General features: G+C 43.7%; 2 protein-coding genes across 7 annotated transcripts in view; one reads left to right on the top strand and one right to left on the bottom strand.

Annotated features, from left to right (window-relative positions):
• The window catches only part of KYAT3 (kynurenine aminotransferase 3), a 57,602-nt gene extending 38,075 nt beyond the window's left edge, over positions 1 to 19,527 (bottom strand). For both annotated transcript variants that reach the window (XM_048861369.2, XM_048861378.2), the window contains exon 1: positions 19,060 to 19,527. In XM_048861369.2, the coding sequence (XP_048717326.2) occupies positions 19,060 to 19,078 (19 nt within the window). In that variant the 5' untranslated portion in view covers positions 19,079 to 19,527. The remainder of the gene's footprint in view (positions 1 to 19,059) is intronic.
• Positions 19,528 to 19,580: 53 nt separating this feature from the next.
• LRRC8B (leucine rich repeat containing 8 VRAC subunit B) overlaps positions 19,581 to 23,535 on the top strand; it is a 48,973-nt gene continuing 45,018 nt past the window's right edge. For all 5 annotated transcript variants that reach the window (XM_048861367.2, XM_048861366.2, XM_048861363.2 and 2 more), the window contains exon 1: positions 19,581 to 19,718. The gene's annotated coding sequence lies outside the window, so the exon portion shown is untranslated. The remainder of the gene's footprint in view (positions 19,719 to 23,535) is intronic.

The following is a 23,535-nucleotide window of genomic DNA, read 5'->3' as shown; positions in this document are numbered from 1 at the left end:
ATCTAATGTTTCCAAAGCAGAGCTTCCACAGGACTGACTCTTCAAAGTAACCTCTCAAAATGTCCACCAGAGGGCAGCAGATGATAAACTTTTACTTGCCACAATAATGTTTAACAACCGGAAAGACCTTAATTTTAGAAGGCTTTGAGCTAGATTCATGGTCTTGATGCAGCAACTTTGCACAGGTCTGCTAGCACAAAGAAGACATGCATCTGAAAAATCCAGGTAGTGATGGGTATATACTCCCATATCAGCTCCTCCCTCTCCACAAGCATGGGTGAAGTGGATACGGGTAGGATGCTAACGGTACAGCGACATTAAAGCGCTGCCATGGCAAAGGACCCTCCTTAAAGCACTGCTGTGGCAGTGCTTTAATGTCGTTGTCAATCTGCCCTCACCCGGGCTGTCGACGGGGGCAGAGTGGGAGCTACTGCTACTCCGGCAGTGGCCAGAGCCCTGGGCCCTTTAAATCACTGCTGGAGCCCCGTGCAGCGGGGGCCAGGCAGTGCGGATGGGCTGGCTGGGGGATGCTGACCCCCCAGCCCTGCTCCTTCTGCCTGAGGCCCCGCCCCTTCATAAGTGCTTTGTTACTTTCACCCTGACCATGATTAATTGATTAAGTCTGCTCTAGTGATTGGCAACTAGTTAACTGACCACACTGAAAATTCTAGTTACTCTCTGTACTACCTAACAGCTTACAAGCTCTTCCCAAATTTGACAAACAATTTAATTAATTACATATTGTAACCTTGTGTGCTCTGTGCTGCAAAGACTCTTTTATGTTTCAGTCAGAAGATTCTGAAGAAGGCTCTTGCTTCCTGATTCTTTTAGAGTAAATTAATTAAGCAATTAAGCCTAAGGCTAAGTCTACACTACAGACCATACAGCAGCACAGGCCTCCTGTATAGCCACTCCCACCAACATAGCGCTGTTCACATCAGCGCTTTTGTCAGTGAAACTTATGTTGGTCAGAGATGTGTTTTTTCACACCCCTGACTGGCAAAAGTTTTGCTGACAGAAGTGCTACTGTCGACAAAGCCTTAGTCATGTTGTTGGCAAGCTTAAGAGTAAAAAGTTTCTGTTTCAAACACCAGTAACTGTAAAAGCTATTCCACAGCAGTGTAAGCAGGAACAATGACATTTGAACCTAATGATCTGATGGATTAAATAAAATTTTATAACCAGTACTTTCCAAAGTATTAGTAAAATTAAAAAACAAATCAAAACCCCAAGACCCACCTATAACAAATACACCTTTAGGTTTCAGGTTTCCGGGTGGTAGCCCTGTTAGTCTGTATCAGCAAAAACTACGAGGAGTCCTTGTGGCACCATAGGCTAAAACCCATGCATCTGATGAAGTGGGTTTTAGCCCACAAAAGCTTATGCCCAAATAAATGTGTTCGTCTCTAAGGTGCCACAAGGAGTTCTCATTGTTTTTACCTTTAGGTGTGTGGCTAGATATTTGCATTTGTGCATTTCTTTGTCATATTTACAAAAGAGAAGATATTGTTTATATTTAGAATACTTAATGAACTCAACATCCACACAAAGGGTATTTATGTAGCATAATTTTAAAGAGCAGGAAATATCTGAGATTGACTTTGAATTTAGGAGTTTCTTACACATTTAGTTAATACACAGTATTGTATCCTGTATATCCCTGCCTAACCCACTATCATGCATAACACCTTGTTTGTTTCTTTTTAACAAAACTTGGATTTGAATTTATAATAAAAAATTATGGCAGGAAATTTATTTCTATGTCTTCAACTGTTGTAACGAGAAGAAAGAAAGAAAGTCTTTAAATCTGATTTTCTTTTACTATAATACAGCTAAATCTTATTTGTAAAAAAGGAGTTGTGGTCAAGAGTCGCCACAGTTTATAATAGATTATTGTCAGCCAGTTCGATTAGACTGGAAAAAAATTCTTTGCAGAATGGATGCAGTTCAGATCATACTCTTAACTGTAATGGAAAGAACAGCTGTCTTGTTTGCTGGCGTTATCTACAGTAGTTGTGTGCAGACAAGAGCCTACAGTACCTAAATCTTGGTCCAATGAACATATTGAGGCAAAGCACAGAATGTGGGGCAGCTTCCTCTTGGGATATAGCTAGTGCTTCCTAAAGCAGCACTGTATGCCATGAATTATACAGTGCATACATATAAAACCTTAAGGAAGAATGGATTTGAAAAACCACATAAATAAACATATACCATGTAAATAAATTCCTTGTATGCCAAATGGATTATAATTAACTGAATTATATATTTAGAGATAAGTTATTATTTGTCTCTGTGTGTGGCAGCATTAGTATGAATGAGAAGGCTTTTTAGTCTGCCTGCCAATGGTAGATCCAAAAAAATTGATTTATACTATATACAATTGTGACAGATTGTAGCGGCACTACCAGTTTCCCTGAGAACAAGTATTTAGCCTCAGCTCAGTTTCCCCCTCCTCTAAAAGAGATCCTGTGAGGAAGGCCTATAAATTGGATGCTTAGAAAAGGGGTGGAGGGTGGGGAGGATGCCTGTGAAAACTTAACTTAAAGTTACATTAAAGTTAAGTACATGAATAAGTTTATACGGGATAGGGACCTATGTAGCTTTCAAACAGCACTTTTCCTCTTATAAACGCCAAGCTTGAGAATTTTTGTATTTAACCCAGACTGTAGAATTTCCTCCTAACTATAGATTTCTGAGGAGGACAAGCAGTATTCAGTCTAGGACCATTAACGTGTTTAAAGGGCAATAGTTCACAAGCCCTCAGAGCTAGAAACAGGTACTATATACCACTGGAAAGCTAGGAATCGCCCCCTTTCCAATCATGTTAAATCTTTTGTATTTAGCTCTGGTAGACTATGATATTGAACTATAAATCATGACAGAATGTGTTTAGAAAAGCTATTTTAGATTATAATTAGAGGTTTAAAATGTATCTTGGACTCATGATACGAAGCACAGGGTTTTCAAGCAGAGGCACAGATATCTGAAAAATAGCATCAATAAAAATTGAGAACTGTCCCATTCCTAAAAGAGTTTGCTCTAAGAAATTATTGTGTGGCACTAAACAAAACACAAAATGATGTAGAAAAAAGACTGGGGCCCCAACCCCACAAAGACTTACACACATGCTTAGCTTTCCGCTTCAGTGGGACTACTCACAGTGCATATAGTTAAGCATGTATGTAAGTCTTTGCAGGGTAAGCATCTGTGTTAGCATTCATTTGAGATGATTCACTTTATCTTTTGTAACTTAGCATCCTAAATACATGCCACTAAACTCTTTACACCAAACTATGCACACTTATATTTGTCTCCTGTGTATGTTACACGTGATTTTCACATTCAAAACATATGATCCTTTTGCCTGATGGAGTGTAGAATAACATTTAATTAGGAAATAGCAGTTTGTACCAAAAAACGATAGCTAGCAGTGTTCAAAAAGATATCACAGCCAGTTAGTTTGAACCAAGTGTCAGGATTAGCTTTGCTTCATTATCCTCTTCGCATCTGAGAATTCTCAGTTCCTAATGACAACATATGTTTTTATATAATATATATAAATCACCCACTTGCCTGTGATATTTGCTGAGTAAAGCACAGAGTGGATGACTTAACTCTGCATGTTTTGGTCTTGTCAGCCTGAGGTTTTTTTTACTTAATATTCATGCTGTTTTTACCATCTCATCCTATCATTTTTTAAAATCTCTTTGACTTCTTCATCAAATTATTCACAGATTTACATCTTATAGAAGTTCATGCGACAAGTTGGTTTTTTTCCCTACTGAGCCAAACCATAAATAATTGCAATTGGCAGATCCAGTGAACTATTTATTGACAAATTTCGACATGGGGGTAAATCTGGTTCTGTTCAATATCTTCATCAATGATTTAGATAATGGCACAGAGAGTACACTTATTAAGTTTGTGGATGACACCAAGCTGGGAGGGGTTGAAAGTGCTTTGGAGGGTCAGACTAAAATTCAAAATCATCTGGACAAACTGGAGAAATGATCTGAAGTAAATAGGATAAAATTCAATAAGGACAAATGCAAAGTACTCCACTTAGGAAGGAACAATCAGTTGCACATATACAGAATGAGAATGATTGCCTTGGAAGGAGTACTATGGAAAGGGATCTGGGAGGATCATAGTGAATTACAAGCTAACTGTGTGTGCAAAAAAAGCGAACATCATTCCAGGATGTGTTAGCAGGAGTGTTGTGAGCAAGACACAAGAAGTAATTCTTCCACTCTACTCTGCGCTGATTAGGCCTCAACTGAAGTATTGCGTCCAGTTCTGGATGCCACATTTCAGGGAAGATGTGGACAAATTGGAGAAAGTCCAGAGCAGAGCAACAAAAATTATTAAAGGTCTAGAAAACATAGCCTACAAGGAAGGATTGAAAAAAATGGATTTGGTTAGTCTGGAGAAGAGAAAACTAAGAGGGGACATGATAACAGTTTTCAAGTACATAAAAGATTGTTACAAGCAGGAGGAAGAAAAATTGTTCTCCTTAACCTCTGAGGACAGGGGAAGAAGCAATGGGCTTAACTTGCAGCAAGGGCAGTTTAGGATGGACATTAGGAAAAAATTCCTGTCAGGGTAGTTACACACTGGAATAACTTGCCAAGGGAGGTTGTTGAATCTCCATCACTGGAGATTTTTAAGAGCAGGTTAGACAAATACCTGTCAGGGATGGTCTAGATCAGTGGTTCTCAAAGCCGGTCCGCCGCTTGTTCAGGGAAAGCCCCTGGCGCGCCAGACCAGTTTGTTTACCTGCTGCATCCGCAGGTTAAGAACCAGGAACTGAAACTAACCAAACAAAATTGAGGGTAAGAAAGCTATTTTCCATGTCCAAGTTGAGTTAAACGCAAAAAGCAAGAAAGGGTAAGGAAAAGAAAGAGATGGGCTCAAATGAAAAGCCTGGATCTCAATAAGAATGCATTAAAGTATATTTTCCTTTCTTGTACACGAGAAAATTGTTCCAAATATCTGCAGATAAAGTGTTAGGATTTAAACTGCAATTTTGTAGAGTCATAGTTGTAATGATCAAGCTCTTCTAAAGTGTCATGTGCAGCCTTCTGGACCTGCAGGGCTGCCATAGTCAACAAATATTTGTTTTGTGTTGAAAGTTACTAAGAGAAGGAAAATTCCCCTTTCTGAGCCTGGCGTGGTTAGAGGCTGCATTAGAAGTTGTCTTGGTAAATCTGACAAAGACACCAGTGTCAGCAAATGACAACAATGTGCTGGGATCTCCAGATGAAAAGCCTATTGAAGTGTTTTGGAGTAGTGGAGAGTAATCCTCATCCTTCACCAGCATTTACAGAGCAGTTGATGACTGTGGAAAACATCATGTTTAGAAAAATCACTGCCTATGCTACAGTATACCATACTTGTTTGTATTTCCTTTTCCTCTCATTACTCAGAACACTTCTTTGATCCTGGCTTTTGAATTGCTGCTCTATTTCAAACCTTCTCTTTCTCAGTACACTCCTTCAAAATGTCTTTATTTCTTATCTTTCTCACTGTCTTTCCACACAAGATCCTTAATTGTTGTCAATGTGGGTTTTCCTCTGGCCACAGCATGGAAACTACTCTCCTCTATGTAGCTAACTTCTTTCTTTCTTCTTTCATCCACCTTAACCTCAATGCAGCTTTCAGAGCTGTCAACTACTCTGCCTCTTAATAATAGGTACCACTTTTACTCAGTCTTTTGACAACTTCAGTGTCTTCTTTCTATTCCACTTCTTTATCTGTCTTGACTAATTTCACAGTAGCAGCCACGTTAGTCTGTATTCGCAAAAAGAAAAGGAGTACTTGTGGCACCTTAGAGACTAACAAATTTATTTGAGCATAAGCTTTTGTGAGCGACAGCATCCGATGAAGTGAGCTGTAGCTCACAAAAGCTTATGCTCAAATAAATTTGTTACTCCTTTTCTTTTTGTCTTGACTAAGTAAGCTTCATGATCCTGAGGTAACTGTCTCAAAGATTATCATGATATTAATGGGAAAGAAGAGTGTCCTTTTATGGTTCATTCATCTCTCTCCTTCCCGAATTCAGACTGTAACCATGGCATCAGTACTGCTGAATTTCCTTTCAATTTTCTTTCCTTTCAATTGCCATCACCTCCCTAAAATATGGCTTATGTATACCACTGCCTCAGGTCTAAGTCTGCTGAAATCCTCATCCAGGCCTTCATCTCTTCCTGCCTTGCCTAGTCCAGCTTCTTTTTTTTATTATACCCTCAAGTATCAGTTCTCTAAACTCCATCAAGCTCTAAAGTGGATATCTGCAGATTTGCAGGGCTCTACACACAATCACACCACACTTGGCAAAAAAGCCAAGTTGTTGCAGCATCTGCACCTCTCTTCATCTGTCTTCTCCCTTGCTTATACATCTTTAATTTCTCTTTTCCTCTGTTATTTATCTATTTTAACTTTATAACTGTTATTTAACTCAAAGTGTTTTGCTGTGAAATAGTTTATATCAAAGATGATATACAGATAACATCGTATTGTATTATTATTAGAGAGAGGGCCAGACCCAAACACTGCACTTTGGGCCAAGCTCTATTGTATTGACAGGCTTTGTGTATTATTTTGAAAATATATCAGTACCTGCTGCTTCTCCTATCACTCTCCTCCCCACTCCCCCCGCCCACCCTACACACACATCTTTGAAGTAGAAATCCTCTTTCTGACATAATACTCAGTTGGGAGGATTCAAGTCATTATTTTTAAACCACTAAAGTGTAAAGAATATTTCTAAAAAGCCCCCTCCAAGATGCTGCATGGGAGTCACATTATTTGGAGGACAGTACACTTTAGGCGAGGGGTTGGCAACTTTTCAGAAGTGGTGTGCCGAGTCTTCATTTATTCACTCTAATTTAAGGTTTTGAGTGCCAGTAATAAATTTTAACATTTTTAGAAGGTTTCTTTCTAGAAGTCTATAATATATAACTAAACTATTGTTGTATGTAAAGTAAATAAGGTTTTTTAAATGTTTAAGAAGCTTCATTTAAAATTAAATTAAAATGCAGAGCCCCCCCGACCGGTGGCCAGGACCCGGGCAGTGTGAGTGCCACTGAAAATCAGCTCACATGCCGCCTTTGGCACACATGCCATAGGTTGCCTACCCCTGCTTTAGGCCCTAAGAAAAGCTCCTGGTATCCTTTTACCAAGACAGCAAAGCAAAGGTAACAAAGGAACAATTAAGCCAAAATTAAAGTTACTTCCATGTTTTTGATAGAGCTGGCACTTTTTACTGTTGAACCAGAGTGAGACTAATGCTTACTGAAGTGTGTAAACATAGTTGGTTTGAAACCCAGCCACAGCCTTGATTCAGCAAAGCACTTAAGCATATGCTTACATGTATCCTATTCAGCAAAGTGCTTAATTACGTGCTTAAGTCCCATTAACTTAAATGGGATTTAAGCATATACTTCACTGAAATGGGGCCCAAATCAGTATATTCCTCCACCTAAAGGGCAGTTTGAGTCATGGTACAATCCTTTTATCTACTCATCTTGTAGATTAACCCCCCCCCACACACACACACACACATTCTCTCTCTCTCACTCTTTCTCTGTTATTAGTATGTAATTGCAACCTCTGACAAAGCTTTGATGGCCACAACACACTATTCTAACAAGAGTGTGATTTGAATACAGGAAGATGCATCTGGATGTGACGGTTTCTGTCAAAACGTCATTTAAAATGACAGATACTCTGGTTATTACCAGCAGGCTGGAACAGATGGCCAGGCAGGAAATATAGGACCCAGTTATTGAATATACTGTACCATTGTTTTTGGCTACTTTATGAGTCACAAACTGCATAAACAGTGCTTAATCTCTTTGAAGGGAATGTAACCTTTTGCCATGGTGCCCAACATAAGCATCCTACAAAGGAAATCCAAAGCTTATCAGGGTTGGATGCAATATAGCTGTAATCATAACGGTCCCGGGATATTAGAGAAACAAGATGGGTGAGGTAATATCTTTATTTGGACCAACTTCTATTCATGAGCGAAACAAGCCTGGGACAAGCGTGAAGTTGGTCCATTAAAAGATATTATCTCACCCACCTTGCCAGGGTTGGAGGCAGTTTTAAACACTGACTTAATTTCATCTGTTATATGGTTCCACTTGTCACTAAAGAGGAATTAAAAATTGATATAGACTATATCTATAAAAAGCACCGTCAAACTACAGATGCATAGAGGTGTCCTTAACAAGTACCATGTATGCTATAGAGTCATTTATATTTTTCAGGGCCTCTGCCCTTTAAAAGGGCAAAAAATGATGCTGTCTTGCTGCTATTGCTACCTTGTTTGCATTCACTTCGTCACAAACAGTCATCGAATATGGGAAACAACACAGAGTGAAAAAGGAAAAGGAAAATACACACCTCTCAAAAGCCCTGCATTAAGCAGGATGTTCCAAATTTGGGCTGTCTTTCTGTTCATACCTCACAGTTCACTTCCAAAGCGAATTAAGATAAACTGAATTAAGGCCACTTTAATTCTGAATAACAGTCCACATAGGGATTTAATGTGGTTTAATTAATCCACTTCAAATTCAGACCTTTAGGTCTTATCTATTCTTGAAATGCTACTGCCGCACAGCTCCACTGCTGCAGTTGCACTGCTGTAGTGCTTCAGTGTAGATACTACTAGTGCTGATGGGAGGGGTCTCCACCTCCCTGAGAGATGGTCAGTAGGTCGACGAAAGAATTCTTCCATTGACGTAGGGGCATGTCTACACTACAAACTTAAGTTGACCTATGTTAGGTCGACTTACAACCATCACAGTAATTGTGGTGCTCGTCCTCACCAGGAGTGCTTTACCCGACTTAAGAGGCTCTCAGCTTCACACGCGGCTCCCCACTGGGAGCTGGCTCCCCACACACACACACACACACCCGCAATATCCCGTTCCCCTGGGCTCTCAGCTCCCCGCCAGAGCCGTGAAATTGACAAGAATGACAGCCAATGGCTGATGTAAATAACTTGCAGTGTCTACACGGACACTGCATCACCCTAAAGACACCGACATAAGCCCTATGCCTCTCGTGGAGGTGGAGTTATTATGTTGGTGTCGTAAGGCACTTACATCGTCAGGAGCAAGGCTGTAGTGTGTACTCTGACATAATTAGGTCGACGTAAGCTGCCTTACGTCAATCTAACTCTGTAGTGTAGACCAAGCCTAGTACTGTATACACTGGGAGGGGTTAGGGCAGCTTAACTGTGCCAATCAGGGGGGTGGATTTTTCACACCCCTGAGCTACGTAGTTAGGGTGGCTTAACTTTTACTGTAAACCAGGCCTTAGTTCAAATTAATTTTCTCGGATATCCTTCTGTAGACAAGCCTTACATTTCTCATTGCATTGCAACTAACAAAGCAGCAGCTGATCATCCTGGCCCCATGTGCCCAATATTGGCTGCTTCCATATTACCAGGGCTGCTCTGGTCTCTTCTTTTCCACATGACTGGAATTAAGGCACAGGATTAATATGCCTCGGCTTTGGAGTCTCAGAATTTCAAACTGTGCAAGTTAGCCAATTCAATGGTGAGAATCTGGACTATTTGATTTTAGCCTGTAATATCCAAGGCTCTGGGATTGTCATCATGCAAGCAGAGACTACATTGATCTTCCCAACCAACAGATGCTGGATAAAACTTTTCTGCTTGCCACAATCCTTAGATGAACTAATTAAGAATCCTTATGCAAGCTTGATGTTGTTCTAAAAGCTATTGGCAGAATTTCTTGTTTGCGTATATAGTGCCACAAGAGTTTGGCAGGTCCATCCACATGTGGATTCAGCTGTAAGCTGCTATATATCCAACAGAGGTCAGTGTTGCTCTAAATTATCCTTTCAAGATAGGTTTAAATCAGAATCTATGTAATATGCAATTTCAGGAATTACAAAAGGAGACACAGAAACTTTAGTAAGTGCAAGAAGCAATTGAATAGTATCAGACTTCCTGAATATACCAACTGGGAAAGCCCAAAGAATTGTAATTAAAGTATTTGTGAACCTATAGTGTTGAGGTGCCACATTTCAAGATGCTTCAGATCAGAGCCAGTGGCCCTAGTAGAAACATCAATGGTATTTTATAGATTACAGTTGTCAGAAGGGCTCCATGGGCCTCTCAGGATGATCAGATGATTTTATATTGCTTCAGCCAGACCATGCAGCTGTTGTCTTCTGTGTCAGAAAATGGGATGGGGAGAAGCAGAAACCAGGCCAGAAAAAACATGGCTACCAATAGCTTTGTCAGAGATGCATGTGGTGATCATAAGAAGAAGTTATCTAGCAGGCAAATTCTTCATTCAAGAGGATTGGCTCAGGGCTTGTCTATGGTGTGGGGGGAGTGCACATAAGGTAACACACAGTATGCAAGCCACACCAATAGCATGCAAATGAAACACCTGTTCCATCTTTTAATTTGCATCCTGTATATACAAAGTGGTGGCTTTACTGCCTGCCAAGCGTGTGGCGTTGTCAGACAGTATCTCAGCCTGCATCCTAGGATTTATTTTTTTTCCTTGTGAATTGTAGGATGCAAAGCAAAAGCCAGGCGGGTTCAAAAATTTTTTTAAAATCCCACTTTCTTTGCCCACGCTGCCTTTCTGGGTAGCTAGCGCCCTTTTTTGAATTGCTGTTGTTGGCCATCATGGACCCAACAGTGCTCCACGCCACTTATGCTGGCAACTGCGAATAGGCAAAGGCTACTTGGGCTGTATTTCAGCACTCAAACTTTCAGCTTTGGTCTTCACCCATTGCACCACTCAGCAGATGATATGGCAACAAGCTCCTCCAGCATCAGGAGTATTAAATCAACATATTGTGTTTTGCACCATATTTGTCAGTAAAGGAAAAAAGCCTTGATGATGGTTGGGAGGCTGAGGTGCAGAGACTTGCTCAGTAGTTTGAGCAGCTAGCAAGGCAATCCGTAGAAAATAGAAACAGATGGGTCAATGTTTTCAGGGATGCCTATTGTTCTTATTTTGTCACAGACAAGTATATGCTTTGCCTCTGCTTATTCTTGTTCACGGGACTTCTGGGGTATGGCTTGAAGTTAGCAGGAATGTTGGAAGGCTCAAAACAACTGGGCTCCCAGCTGCCACTGTTCTCTATGCCCAGAGGTTGGCTCTGTGAAGAGAATGGCCTCTGAGAGTATTGGGGGGCGGCGGGGGAAGAGTGTACAGCAGGAGTATTATCCAGGAATTAAAGAACATATTTGGTTCCCAGTTTACAGGACTGAAGTGCCTGCCCCCCTAATAGCAACATGCATTGAAACAGCATCTTGGCTTAGTATTGCATCCATGAGTTGCCTTTGCACCTCCCTGCCTTTTTTCATACTTTATTTGGCCATTGTGATGCTTTCCCTGGCATCTGCAACTCTGTCCTTGGCCACTGCCACAGTCTCTGGGGAGATCTCCCTATCTTATTCCTTCTTTGTCCTCAAATACTGCCTCCCTCTCTCCACTATTTTAGTTTTTCTTTGGGACTCTGCAGTGAGGTCTGAAAACATTTAATCCTGAGTTTTCCATTTTCACCCCCTGAGATTGGCCAGCCACTTAGTTGTTGATAGAAGCACTGTCTTTGAGGTGTAGCCATTGCAGGTGCCGTGGCTGTGGGAATATGAAAAAAACACATTTGCTTATTTTGCACATATATACACACATCTGTGAGATTCTTCCCAGTCTTGGTGGAACCTCAAAGGTGGTAAGTGGTCTGTGTTTCAGGAGGTACTGGGTGCACTGTGATTTTTGTCTGTTGTGCTTTGGAGACTGGGGTGGTAGTGGTGGGAATTATGTTCCTGGTCTGGCTCTGCAGTTTTGTTGTGCCTTGGTAGTGCTTATACGGTGTCAGGAGAGTTAATGAGGGGCATCTGGGGGTGAGATGGATAGTAATCCACTCTACATCCCCTTTTAGACTGTCCTGACTTTCAGTGACATTATACTGAGGTGGGAGACAAGGAGGCAGAGAATGGCTTTATTCAAAAAGGTGAAGGGCAGACCAGCGAGATACACTGTGAAGTAATTCACAAAGATGTTCCCCCCCAGAAGCACTGCAGGAGTGGACGGGAGTTGCAAGCTATACTGGAAGAAATGACCATACTGCTATCCCCCATCATGTCCAGACAAAAATTAGCAATTTCTTAGTCTAAAGTAAATCCATGTATTCATGTCTGAATATCGGTAAAATCATAACAGAATTTCAGAAGCCTTCACAATCCATCACTAACATTGAGCACTCAGAAGCTGACCTTTCTCAAGGTTATTGTTATCTCTACAGCTAATGTGACCAGTGTACATAAGTTTGCATCTGTTGATTCTGACATAGGAGTCTGCTTCTCTCCAATACTATTTCTAAAATAGGCATTTGTCTTTTTTATTCATCAGGAGGTATGCAAGAGTCTTTACCAGCACCACATCTCAAAAGCTTCAATTTTCTTCTTTTCAGCAGCATTAACTTCCCAGGATTCATACCCAGAAATCACTACAGAAAAATTAGGCTGTTCACCAATCACACCTTCATACATTTCAAGATGCCATAGTTTTCCCACACTTTCTTAAGAGAGGCCACTGCTGAGCATGCCATCCCTAGTCATCTTCTGATTTCTTTGGAATAACCTCCTTGGTTGGATACACTGTATATGAGCCCAGATAATTAAATTATTTTCTGCCTCTATATCTTGTCCATTGATCGTAATGTCCACTTGCATCCTGTTTTTGTTTTGCATCAATGTATATGCATTTTGTTTTCACTGCATTCAGTAATAGTCCATTGTAGGAGGTTGGGGTCGTCCCTCCCTGACCATCTGGGAGAGAGGCCCCATCCCCTCGCTATGCTGCCTCTGTAGTGGTCAAATTCAGGGGGAATTAGCTCTGGCAGCTCAAGACCTCCAGCAGGGCAGAGAACGAAACAGGTAGGTAGACCTAACCCACAGTTGGGGCAGAGCAGCAAAAGAGTCTCAGAGCCCCAGGCCCTCAGGCAGGGCGGGGCCCCAACTGGTTAGGAAGCTCTGGCCTGCAGTCAGGGCAGAGCAGCAAAAAGAGTCTAGGGGCCCTGGCCCTCAGGCAGGACAGGGCACCAAACAGTTAGGGCTTTGGTGCTGTAATGGCTCAAGGTCCAGCAAGTGGGAGATGTTCTTCTCCTCCAGCAGCTCTAGCCCAACTGAGCTTAAGGGCCCGCCCTTTATAATTCCAGTTCCTGTCCCACCCTTCTGTTTCCACCCATCAGGGGGTGGGTGAGGGAGGCCACGCCCCCTCGCTACATCCATATTCCTCACTAACTGTTTTAGAGCCTCCCACATTCATTGCATTGCAACAGTGGTTGTAAAAAAGAGCATCTTGTCATCAGACTTAGATTTTCCTTTTTCTCCCCTGCAGACATGGAGAAAGTGTAGAGAAAAATAGATAGGTTCTGCAATAATTGTCAGTTCTTTTCCTGTAATAATGCGTGTTATAGGCATTTATACCTGAGCAGGGAGCAATAGTTTTTGTATCTTTATGATCATACAATGTCCATATGTGTATGTGACGGGGCGAGTTAGTCTGCTGCAGGGCTTCCCAGAGGGCTACAGAGAGATCATCACCTGGGGAAGGGCAGGTGCTTGCTCCGGAGAGGTAGGGAGAGCTCCTGATGGGCTGCCAGGATTTACAGGCTCGAGGCCCTGGGAAGAGGGCAAAGGAGCTGAAGCCAGAGGCAGGAGCAGAAGGAACTGAGGCTGTGGGAAAGTGGTTGAAGGAATAGAGACAGTGAGCTGGAAGGAAGAGGCAGCAGGATGCTGCTGTTTACAGCGTTCCTGGGCCAGGGCTCAAAGTAGTTGGTGGGCCTGGGCGGGCCCCTCCCTCCCCACTAGCTGCTGAAAGAGCAACCCAGCTGTGGACTGCCAAGCTGCTGCGAGGAGTATCTGGACTCTTGTTGGAGCAGTCCCGGAAGTGGGGAAAACCGGATGGTGACACGGCCAGAGGCCTGTGCCACAAAGCAGATGCCGAGGGACAGGATAGGGGCTGCGGCTGCACCATGTACTGGCTGCCATTTAGAGATGGTGAATGGTGGTTGAGAAGGGGTTTCACTGGGCAGGAGAGATGAGGAGAGGGGAAAGGAAAATAGGTAGATGGGCATGTGTCCTTTGTTGTGTGGGCCTGAAAATGGTTGATGGTCAGGTTTTTAGCATGTGACAGAGGCCAGTTGCCTGGGCAGGGGAGCTGCCACCTTGGAAATGTGTATTGGGGACAGAACAGACAGTGTGGGCCGTAGGAGGGAGGGAGGTGGGGGCTGGAGACTCAGGATCTTATGCCTAAAATGGCTGCATCATCTGGAACAGAAGCTAGCATGGCAGGTACCGCGTTGTCTTTCAACCTGGCTGGCATCTGGGTCCTGAGTCCCAAAGAGAACCCAGTTCTCATGGGACAGCTCCTTATTGGCCTTTTCATCATCCAGTCATTCTTGCTGGTTGTCCTTGGGGCAGGAGGGAGGAGTGGACAGCAGCAACCACAACCTTTCTGGGTTGGATGGTGTGTAGTTGTGCAAAATCCTGTCCAGTTCCTCACAAAATGAACAGGTCACATGTCTACTGCTGGATTTTTTTTTTCCTTTCATCCCCAGTTTAAATGTAGGTCCTCCTGATTTCTTGCTCTTTAACCAGCACTAGTCGGCATCCCAAACATGGACCTCTGCTTTGCAATGTCTACAAACAGATCTTTATTCCTGTGGCTTCCACGTGAACTTTCTACACTGATACTTCACTCCAGATGGTGATGAGATCCAAGGTCTCAGCACAGGTCTAAATGGTGAAGCACGTTGTGAGCCTTCTGGACTAGTATTTCCTCAATGCTAAAACACTCCAATCCAGGAGGAAATGGGTAAAATCTGGCCCTGCACCAGCTTTTAAACAGGGAAGGGGACATTGTGGTAGGGGAGGGCACAAAGGTAAACAGATGGGTCAGTAATCCAGTTTAAACTCACCACATAGACTAGCCCTCAAATTGCAGATAGTTGCTGCCAAAGGAATGGTCAGCCAAGATATTATTGTTCCTGCAACTCTGCACAGTTAATAAGGGTATGGGGAGCCACATATTGATCTCTCTGGCACTGTGGAGAAAGCTCAGTTAGCAACAGTTTGCAATAGGTTCAGAGAACCAGAAACCTGAGCAGTGGATGGCTTTTCTCTAAAACAGAGGTTCTCAAACTGTGGTCTGCGAGCTCCATTCAGGTGGTTTGCGGATAGTTCCCTCTAAGGTGCGCGCCTGGGCAGCCGCACACAAGAGAATGAAGGGCCACCCACCTAATTAGTGAAGCCGCACAGGCATGGCTCCACTAATTAGGTACCTAGACTCTGGAGAAGACACACATGTAAGGTGAGGTGGTGGCCTTGGGGGGAAGAGGGAGTAGGTGGGAGAGGGCAATGGGGTGAGAAGAGGGAGTGGGGGGAATTTGGGACACGCAGGACTGTGGCGGCCAGAGAAAAAGGCGACTTTCCCCAGCTCCAGGGCTGTGGCTGCCAGGGAGAGACAGCCCTCCTTACCAGCCTCAGTTCTGTGGCTGCTGTGGTGAGGCAGATACCCCCCTCCTTCCCAGCCCCAGCTCGGGGGCTGCTGCAGCAGGGGAGAGAGGGAGAGACCCCCTGCTCCTTCCCCACTGCAGCGGGGGAGAGAGGGCGCATCCATCGCATTAGAAAGGTAAGACTACTGATATTAAAATATGAGTTGTGTGCTTTTATTTGTAGAACAAAAACAGTTTATTATTATTAAAAAAAAATTATATAGCACTTTTATCCAAAGTGCTTTACAATAGTTAGCTAATGGTACAAACAACATTTGGAAAGATAGTGAAGTGGTCCGCCAAGACCCTCAGCAATTTTCAAGTGGTCAATGAAAAAAAAAGTGTGAGAATCACTGCTCTAACGCATATTGGGACACTTATGTATGTCATAGCTCCTGTCTTTTTTTATGTCCCCAGTGTTCTCAAAAATGTGAAACTGAAGGGATCAGGGTAGATGTTTGTCTCACATTGGTCATACAGAGTATAGTATTTGAAATTTATATTGCTTACCAGAATTTGGGCAGATTTGTAACTACTTTCATAGTGTCCAAACACCAATCTAGAAAAGCTTTGTCTGATGGCATGGCTTATGAGAAAGTGAACTCTGAAACACTTTGGATTGTCATATGGTAGCCAGCTATCTCCAACGCATAGTATATAGTGTGGAGAACTTTTATCGAGGCAGTGTTACACCAGGAAGGTTGGGAGAAATTCATTTCTCATATAACACAATTGCAACATGAAGTTATATGAACACAATGAATACGGCCTGTTAAATGTAAAACTATAGGTGCACAAATGAAGACATGTTGATTCTTTCAGTGGGTGGCTAACAAATTATTCCCTCTGGACACCTTTAATCTTCATCCGTTTGACTTTTCCAGGGTGTAATTGATGCGCTGAGTGGTCCCCCTATGCTATTCCTTCTGTTAAGTCAGTAACAGAACAGATAACTGCTAAACCTAGCAGATTGACCTCTATCAGTTGTTAATGTGGCTGTTATGCAACTTCTGAGGTATCAGATTCAGTTTTATGACTTAATCTGATAAATTTCCTTTAATTTTTAGCACAACAGAATGTTTGTCAGAACTATTCCTAGTTTTGTAATTTAATAGGATATTAACTCATCTTCTTTTGGCTCTAATCCTGTTGCTGCCAATGAGACAATGTGGCAGATCCTGGATATAGTTCAAGCTTTAAAATTTAGCAGAATTAAAAAAATTATAGGATAAGAAGATATTTTATTTATTTTGTTTACAGCAGGGAAAATAGTTCTATTTCATCTGAATGGATTAAATCATATATCAGGAAAGTACAGACACAGCAGAGGTTTTATCTTTCTGATGGAAATCAAGGTGCAATCAGCAAAGGAGATAGCAATGTCATGAGCCAAAAGGCAATTGCTTTTTAAAGGAGAAATTTGCCAGCCTGCTATCTAGTGCTTACTAGGCATTAAGAGGAGTTCTGAATTCAGTAACTGCAGACAATTCCATTCAGTCTTCTTTGTTGACCTGGCAATAATCATTTAAATGAATTCAGAGTAATGCTAATCAAAGTCCATCCCCTACAGGTTAAAGGGATACTATGGATTTAAAATAACAGTAACTTTGTAAACATTTTCTTCCCTAAGTTACTAATAACATTTTAGATTATTAAAAATAATATTTTTTTAAAAAAATTTACATTTAATTGCTTATGTTTGTTTACATTTTGTATTTCTCTCAGCTTGGACAATGAAGTCAGTTTCACTTTTGTTTTGAGTCTGTTTTATTTTCAGGCTCTAAGTGCTGTAATGTTTGGGTTGCAAGGGAGTGTGTATTTTTATAAATAACTCTTTTAGTTGGAACTAAAAACAAAATTCTCCTTTTAGGATTTGCATGTGCTCATTTTCACAAAATCTAGAGTTTGTGCCATTTCATTTATGCTGTTCTCTCGAGCTCTGAACAGAAAAGGAAAGTTTGGTGCCTTTCTGGAAAAAAAGTATTTCTGAAAGTAGATCCACTTTCCTGGAAGCCAACCTGATCGTTGGATAAATGGCTTTTTATAGTGGAATGGGTATGAAGAGTAATTCTGTATTGTAAATTGGGTTTCAAATGAATCTCTGTTAGAAAGCTGCTAAGAATGAAAGCTGGGCATAAAAATTCTGCCAATAGATTGAGCTGTCTGTCTGAGTCACTAGAAGGGGGCCGGAGCATTCTTGTCCCAGATTATAAGAGCCAGATGCAGAAATCTAAGTAGGAATGAAAAAAATAATTTCAGTCTTTAATGGACAGAGGCAGAAGGGAGGTTGCTCTTTGCATCATGTTTGAAAGGAAAGTTTATACTGCCAGCTATAGAAAGAGGAAGTGAAGAGGGAAATTCAAATAAATGTGTATATATAAAGAATTGTTCATATTAGTGAACCTTTTAATTTTATTCTAGGGTTCCCATTGGAATTTGAATTGGCATGGAAGAGCTATCCACACAGACAGAGAGATCATATTACTGTGACTCAGAAAGCATTTGTTTCTGCATGGACAAAAAGGAAAATCCTTGCTGCAGTAGACCATAGGATTGCTACCACCAGCTTTGATATTGATGGGTCACTTATGCTTGCAGGAAATGTAAAGATGTCAAATGTACTTTGAGTACAACTCCATTGTAACTCTCCAGAATGGCAATATTGTTATTATTTCTAATGCACAAATGTGCCAGGTGCTTCATAAGAAATACGTATGAATAAATTAATGCATCATACTACATCATCACATCTTTGTGATGTAAAGATATTTTGCCCACAGAACACAGCAAGAAAGATAGCAATCCTAAGCATTAGAAAAAAGAAAATGAGTACTTGTGGCACCTTAGAGACTAACCAATTTATTTGAGCATGAGCTTTCGTGAGCTACAGCTCACTCATGCTCAAATAAATTGGTTAGTCTCTAAGGTGCCACAAGTACTCCTTTTCTTTTTGCGAATACAGACTAACACGGCTGTTACTCTGAAACCAAGCATTAGAAAAGTTACCCATGGCAAATTATTTTGTCATCTGCAAGGAATATATTATAGGAGATAATCCCACACTAGCCCCTGCAGAGGGGAGTTGGACTGGATCAGGAGTTGTCTTGATATGGACCACATTTAATAGCAATATTATCTTTTGGACCACCTTCCCTCCCATTAATAAACACACAATATTCCTGTGGCAACATTCCTTTACCTGGAATAGGAATACTGGGTAAAACATGTATTTTTAAACTTCTTTAATGCAGTTTAGCAGCTGGAAATGAAAAGCCAGCTGTCTACGGACTATCAGCAAGTGCTTTGCAGAACACCAGCAAATCTAAAATCACCATTTGGGAACCTCTAGACTAGATGACCTAAGGGGTCCCGTCCACCTGTAACTTCTCCGACTATATGAGAGTCCAAAGGCCAGGTCCTAGGAAGGCCACGGCCTCCAGTTCAGCCACGCACGGGTGAAGGCAGTGGTGTTTCACCGCCGTGGCTATCACATACCTGGACTCTGTGACCACATGCGAACTTAAAGCTGTTTCTCACATCGCCCGTTGTCTCCCCCGGCGCTGGATCTTGCTCCCAAGCTCTTGCGAGCAGTCGCTGTCTCTGGTGCTAGGTGTTTGTAGGGTGCCCAGCCAGCACCCTGGGGCCTTTACCCTGACTGGGGGCTTTGGGTGCTATCCTATAGCGATCCCCACTGCGGATGCACGGGCGGCAGAGGCGCGGGCAGGGACAGGCTGATGAGCCCAGCCCGGCTGCGGCAGAGGAGTCCAAGGGCGGGTTTGCTCCGCCGGGCACTCGGGCGCCCACCCTGCCCAGGGAGCCCAGGCGAAGACAGCCGCCTCCCTCCCAGGCTGAGCCGGGTCCCCGGGGGGGGGGGGCGCTTATCTCGCCGGCCAGGCCCGGGCGCCGCGGGAGGCCTCCAGCTCTCACAAAAGGCGGGGCGGGGTGGGGCGGGCGAGGCTCTGCGCCTTTGTCTCCGGGCCCCCCCGGGCAGCGGTTCCGCCAGTCGGGCCCCCATTGGCGGAGGGGCGGTAACGTGACCAGCGAGGCGGGCGGAGCCTGAGGTGCCGGTTGGAGCCGGTCCCTCGCGGGGCGAGCGTGCGGCAGGGAGGCTGAGCGCCCGGCGGGCTGGGCCCTGGGGGACGCGGAGCGGCCAGGTAAGCGCGGGGCGGTGGGCGCGGCAAACGCCTGGCTGCGGCCGGGGCGGCGGCGGCGGCGGCGTGAGGCTGGGGGAGCCGAGCGGCACCGGGGCGGCTCGCCCGCCGGGAGCACCGGGGTGAGCTGCCCGCCCGGTGCCGGAGGCTGGGGAGCGGCCTGCCCCCGCCCGCTGCGTGTGGTGCTGGGTGCCCCCGGGCATCTCCCATCGGAGGTGGGCTCCCGGGATCGGCCTCCTGCGTGTGCGGGGCGGGGGCACGCGAGTTGCGGCCAGTGTCTCTGGCCGGCCCTGGGTACGTTGCTGTGCCCCGCGGGGGGGGGCAGTGGATCTGGCTACCTGCCGCTGTTGGCTGCCCCCGTCAAACGGGAGATCATCCTTCGGCGAGCAAAGAACCGTAGCGTGTGTGTACAGCCTGTTCCGCCTGTGAACCTTGCCTGCAGGTGCGTGGGGTGGCTGGGGCCCAACCCAAAGCTTTAGTCTGCTTTACATAACTCAGCTTTCTTCGCCTCTGTCCTCTGGTGACCCAGTGGCCCACAGGTTACCTCAGGGCTTGGTTTCTGCTCTCCCCAAAATACCGATGAGCAAACCCCAAATCCAGGTGTGAACTTAGGGTCTGATCCTCAAAAGAGAGGGGCCCAAAGTCCGGTTCTGAACATCCGATCAGTAGAAAAAGATCAGATCTGAAATAAGCAGCTCAGGCTTGTATTTTGAATGAATACCTCTGGGTTTCCTCCCGAGAAACAGTTCAACATAAAACAAAGAAACTTGGCTTCTTGCGCTTGCTGCTTTCCTGGCTAAAGTCAAACACAGCTTCTCTTTTTATATTCCGAGCCATAGTGTTGAAATATCAAAATGCAATGGTGGAATGAAACTTGGTAGGTGGTGCTTCTATTCTCTAGAGCAGGGTGGCCAACCTGTGGCTCCAGAGCCACATGCGGCTCTTCAGAAGTTAATATGCGGCTCCTTGAATAGGCACCGGCTCCGGGGCTGGAGCTACAGGTGCCAACTTTCTAATGTGCCGGGGTGCTCACTGCTCAACCCCCGGCTCTGCCACAGGCCCTGCCCCTACTCTACCCCTTCCCACCCTCTCCTCTGAGCCTGCCATGCCCTCGCTGCTCCCCCTCTCCCCCAGAGCCTCCTGCATGCCACAAAACAGCTGATCAGGAGGGAGGGGGAGGTGCTGATTGGCAGGGCTGCCAGTGGGAGGGAGCACTGGGGAGCGGGGGAGCTGATGGGTCGGGGGGTTGCCAACATATTACTGTGGCTCTTTGGCAATGTACACTGGTAAATTCTGGCTCCGTCTCAGGCTGGCCACCCCTGTTCTAGAGCAAAGCTGATTCAGTCTCCTGAACAGAAATGGGGAACTTGAGTTCTACAATAAAATTAAAAAGTCAATTACACTACAGTGATAAAACTGTCAAAATTGACTGCCCTATAGCTTAACCTACTTTTAAAACAGTGTCATTTAAACTGTCCTGATTATGGAAACTGTTTCTGAAATGAGAGCAGAAATTTTAATTTCTAGATGACTCTGTAGCAGGCGTTCTCAAACTGGGGGTCGGAACCCCTCGTGGGGTCACGAACTGTCAGCCTCAACCCCAAACCCCACTTTTCCTCCAGCATTTATAATGGTCTTAAATATATAAAAATGTGTTTTTAATTTATAAGGGTGGGGGGGGGTCCCACTCAGAAGCTTGCTATGTGAAAGAGGTCACCAATACAAAAGTTTGAGAACCACCGCTCTATAGCAACAACTGAGGGCACTGAGTCCTTTACACTCTCGTGTGTGAGAGTACATATCCTGCTATGCCTCTGCCTTGCTTCTCTGTCCTTTCCTACTGAACTGGTAGGGTAAGGATCCTGCTTTCTGATGGCAGGATTCTTGCATATTTTAATATCCTGCCTGATGTGCACACCCTCAAAGCAAACACAGCTGCTATGTCTGATTGTAAGTATAATGGCCTTGTATGTTTATTTAAATCTTTCAGAAAAAGATAAAAGGGGGGGGGAGAATAAAAGTAAAGTGCAAATTCACCATATCCTCCAGTATTTAAGTACAAGCCTCAGGATATAAGTTGAAAGATGATCATGATTATTATGTGCACTGAGTATGTGTGTTAGGAAGAAATGTTTATGCACCATATATAATCTTGCCCAGCTGGTTATATGAGTTATGGGTGGAGCTTTGTCCCCCCCCTCCCCCTTTATTTAAAATGTTAGATACTAGTTGCTGCCAGAGGCATGGTACTAGTTTAAATAGTGGTTCTTATATGTGATTTGTGGCAAATCCGAACTATCGATCATATGTACAGTATAGCTTGCAAAGCAGTTTGGATGGCATTCTATTGTACCTAGGTATTAAATTCTTGGTACAATCCATAATTTATGTTGGTATGTAGAATAACCTAATTTTACTGTATCTATTTTTGTTAATTTTGCCTGAAAAACAGTTTCAAAGATGCCTGTGACAACATGCTTTTTTGCTCATCGGTACAAAAATGAAGTATACACTGACATCATTGAAGTCCTAGTTTGAACAGATTTATCCTAATGAAACAAGAACACACTGTAAAAACCAAATGCTTTTAATGGTAACTTTAACAGAATAGCTGCTATGATAATGTGTTAAAATCTATTACAAAACTGCATTCTGGCTTCTCTGATGCCATTTTAGTCTATATCCATGCACAACCTTATTTATTATAATATCCTTTCCATTAAACCATTAGGGCATATCCCTTAGGCCCTGTTGAGATGTGAAAAGATTTTTTTTTTTTTTTGTAACTATCTTCCAGAAGTTAAACTGGAAGGCTGACATCTTTATCAGTTCTTCTCTCCCATCTTCTAACCCCGCCTATCTTATCCAACCTACAAACTCTTTTCTTCATTGGTAGAGAGGATTCAGTAACATTAGATAATGGAAGTAGTACCAACAGATCCTTCTCCCGCAAAGGCCAAGGGAAGAGGAGTTGATCTAAGTTTTTCTGTCACTTTCCCTTTCTTCCAGGAAGTCAAAATCCTCATGAGGAGGAAGACAATTTAATTTTTCCTGTTGCATTTCCTTCATAGTTGTACTCTGGAGTAGATGAAACATGCTGAGTAACTTCTGGGTAATTTTCAGCGACACTAAATAATCATCCCTCAGAACTGGGAATAGGATACTGCAAGATAGATTCTATAGAGTGAGCTGCTATAGTGGGAGCACAAAGTATAACATTTTTGGTGGGTTCCTGGCACTTCTCCTGTTCCTCCAGTACATGACCAGGCCAGCCAAGTGTCACTCCTCTCAGTGATAGTGCTGGAGAGAGACCCTCCCCCCATAAAATACTTTATAATGCATGGAAAGGTCATGCATTGGGCTTGGAGTCAGGAGACCATGAGTTCTAGGCTCTCCTCTTTCAAAGAGCACTGTTAATATTTCTGCAGTTCACAACCTTTATTATTGAGCGAGGCCTTATACCCTACTTAGGAACAGAACGCAGATCTCTATTATGACAGACCCAAGTCTTATCCCCTTAGATCAGTGGTCTTCTACCTTTTTATACCCAAGATCACTTTTATTTAATTTAAGGGCAACCCAGGATCTACCCCACCCCTTCCCCGAGGCCCCGTCCCTTCCCCAAAGACCTGACCTGCTCACTCCAACCCCCCATCTCTCTGTTGCTCACTCTCCCCCACCCTCACTCACTTTCAGGGGTGGCCTAAGGGGTTGGGGTTCGGGAGGGTGTGCGGGCTCTGGGCTGGTGCCGAGGGGTTTGCAGTGTGGGAGCGGGCTCTGGGCTGAGCTTGGGGCAGGGGTGCAGGAGGGAGTGAGGGGT

Source organism: Caretta caretta, chromosome 8, assembly GCF_965140235.1.
Source record: "Caretta caretta isolate rCarCar2 chromosome 8, rCarCar1.hap1, whole genome shotgun sequence".
NCBI lineage: Eukaryota > Metazoa > Chordata > Testudines > Cheloniidae > Caretta > Caretta caretta.
The sequence above is the reverse complement of the archived record's forward strand: the minus strand, read 5'-3'. Positions and strand labels throughout refer to the sequence as shown.